General features: G+C 35.7%; 1 protein-coding gene across 1 annotated transcript; it reads right to left on the bottom strand.

Moving 5' to 3' along the window:
- Window positions 1–779: 779 nt before the first annotated feature.
- Window positions 780–2,135, bottom strand: LOC128198626 (uncharacterized; the record flags this gene model as incomplete). Its single annotated transcript, XM_052884921.1, is given in 1 exon segment — window positions 780–2,135. A coding segment is annotated over 1 exon segment (579 nt), but the record flags the coding sequence as incomplete, so codon positions are not given.
- Between the last annotated feature and the right edge of the window lie 314 nt (window positions 2,136–2,449).

The following is a 2,449-nucleotide window of genomic DNA, read 5'->3' as shown; positions in this document are numbered from 1 at the left end:
TAGCTCTATACGACGGGTCATCGGTAAGTTAGCGCAAATCACTATCGCCTTCTGTGTGTAACAAAGAAAAGTCTGCAAACACTAAGTTGATTGGGCGTTCAGAAAACTCGGCTGCTGAAAAACCGTAAGCTAAAATTATGTTCATACTTAACAATGGGGTTCTTTTTAAAAATTCCAATATACGACGGGGCATCGGTAAAAGAGCGCAAATCACTGTCCCCTGCTGTGTATATCAAAGAAAAGTCCGCAAACACTAAGCTGATTGTGCGTTTAAAATACTCGGCTGCTAAGAAACCGTAAGCTAAAAATTATACTTAACAATGGTTCTTTCTAAAACTAAATCGCGTTCAAAATACTCGACATGACTGGTAGCAGTGACAGTAATTGTACCATCATTTTGTGGTAGAGGAAACACATCTCGAGCAGGTCCCCGGACTTGTGACTTTGAGTGTGTATGTGATGCCTTTAGAATGCATTAAACTCACCTCCCCTGCCCGACATGTTCTCCATGCCCACACTAAACTATGATCAATATTTTGCACAAAATCACTAACGCGCCTAGCAGCGTGACAGTGTTCACGCTGTCTAACAAACAACTGAACTCAAGTCATCAATAATATAGAATTGTTTCTCTTTTCAGCAAACGCAAGTCCATGTCGAGCAGATGCGCAAATTGTTTCTACCGTGCCTGCTGTAAATTGTACTGCTACATCCATTGCGTACTCGCCATAATACTTATCGTGCTCTTCGTTTTATAGGATCGTAATAAAACTGCTATATACATTGTTAATATACTTTTATTTATTGGTACTTAATTACAATACTGTACAATGTTATTTTGGTAATGACGAATAATTGAAATCATTATTAGGATTCATAATATTGGTTCAGTCTTTGATGTTAAGGACCATTGCATAGAATTTTAGAAAAAAAAATAATTTGACACATTATAGATACCTTAATTAATTATTATGTTTAATTTACGGGTATATTTATAAACATGTAAGCATCAATTTACTTCAAAGTAAAATGGACCTAATCACTACTGTTTAAAGTTCACTTTAATTTGAAGTAAATTAATGTTATATTTTAATCAGTGTTTAAAAATATATCCGTTTGATTTGTCTTTTTAAAGAGACATTGTGTTAGAAATGTCAACATATTGAGATAGTTGCAATCTGAACAAAAACCTTTCTATAAAAATAAAAAATTCTGATATATATAACTTTACCCAAAATTGGGTAATAATAATGTATTTCACACCGAGTGTAGCTTATCTCACTTATTTAGAGATTAACAATTGTTAATGATACTATATACTATAGTGCACATGTTTGTGCGAAGCCACTGGTGCACTCTCTTTTACTTCACTGTCATTATCCAAGCTTGCCCAACGCCAAGCTATTTTATTAAAAATATCTTAAAAGAAAAACCCAGTTTTTATTTTTGTATACCCGGGCGTTGAACCCTAGACCTCATGTAGCAAGCTAACTAGACCTAGGAAATAAAAAAAAACATACTACACAACGTAGCTAGGCACTTTTCCAAAAGGCGAATTAAAGATCCGTTTCACGCAACTGGAAATTAACATTTTCCTTTTCGATATTAATTTTTTTGCTATCCGTACCGACAGACGCGGAGATCGCGCACCTTTTTCTATTCGGACTTACTTCTATATTTACATTGTTTATATTCTTTAAAGGCGATCTCACACCTTCCGACATACTACACGACTCGACAGCCAAATTACTAATCGACAACGTCAAATCTGTTGGCAAATTCCCATCCAAACAATACATAAGGGAATCAGATATTTTGTAATCTGTATCCGATTTATTTAATATCGATAAATCGACCGGTGTAGCTGTTAATACTGATCGGCTTAATAAATACTCTTTGAATGGTTCCGACAACGATTTAGTTTGCTCAGCCATGTTTGTTTGTTTTGTCTTTGGCTCTAAGTTTATATCGTCGCTGCCACATAGTGTTGCGTTTAAATCGTCGACACAGTATTTCCTGTCGTGGCTTATGACAAATCGGGTGTTTTCTGAACGGAGCGGACTTACGTCGGAGTGAGTTTGGACGTCTAAACGACCCTTAAGTTGAAGTGACGCGCTGCCTGAATGAACTGATCTGTAAGATGAGATTTTAGTTTTTAGACATTACACATCGATCAAGCACAATCAGCGACCAAAAAACGTCTTCACTCACTAAGTGACAAACACGACTTCTTGGCACTCAAATCAAGTAGTCACATTTGCAAATTCAACCTTAAACTCAACCCTTAAGGTTGAATTTCCTCTGAATTTGGGGTTTTGATGAATATACGACTGTATTTAAAGGGCTTTGGGTATACTTTTCTTTACCAATAATTCTGAAACTGTCAAAGCAAAATTGGCCAATTTTTAAGTGAAATTTTCTACATGATTGTGCGTATAAGAGATCAATG

Source organism: Bicyclus anynana, chromosome 13, assembly GCF_947172395.1.
Source record: "Bicyclus anynana chromosome 13, ilBicAnyn1.1, whole genome shotgun sequence".
NCBI classification, from domain to species: Eukaryota; Metazoa; Arthropoda; class Insecta; order Lepidoptera; family Nymphalidae; genus Bicyclus; species Bicyclus anynana.
This window is presented reverse-complemented; position numbering and strand designations above follow the sequence as displayed.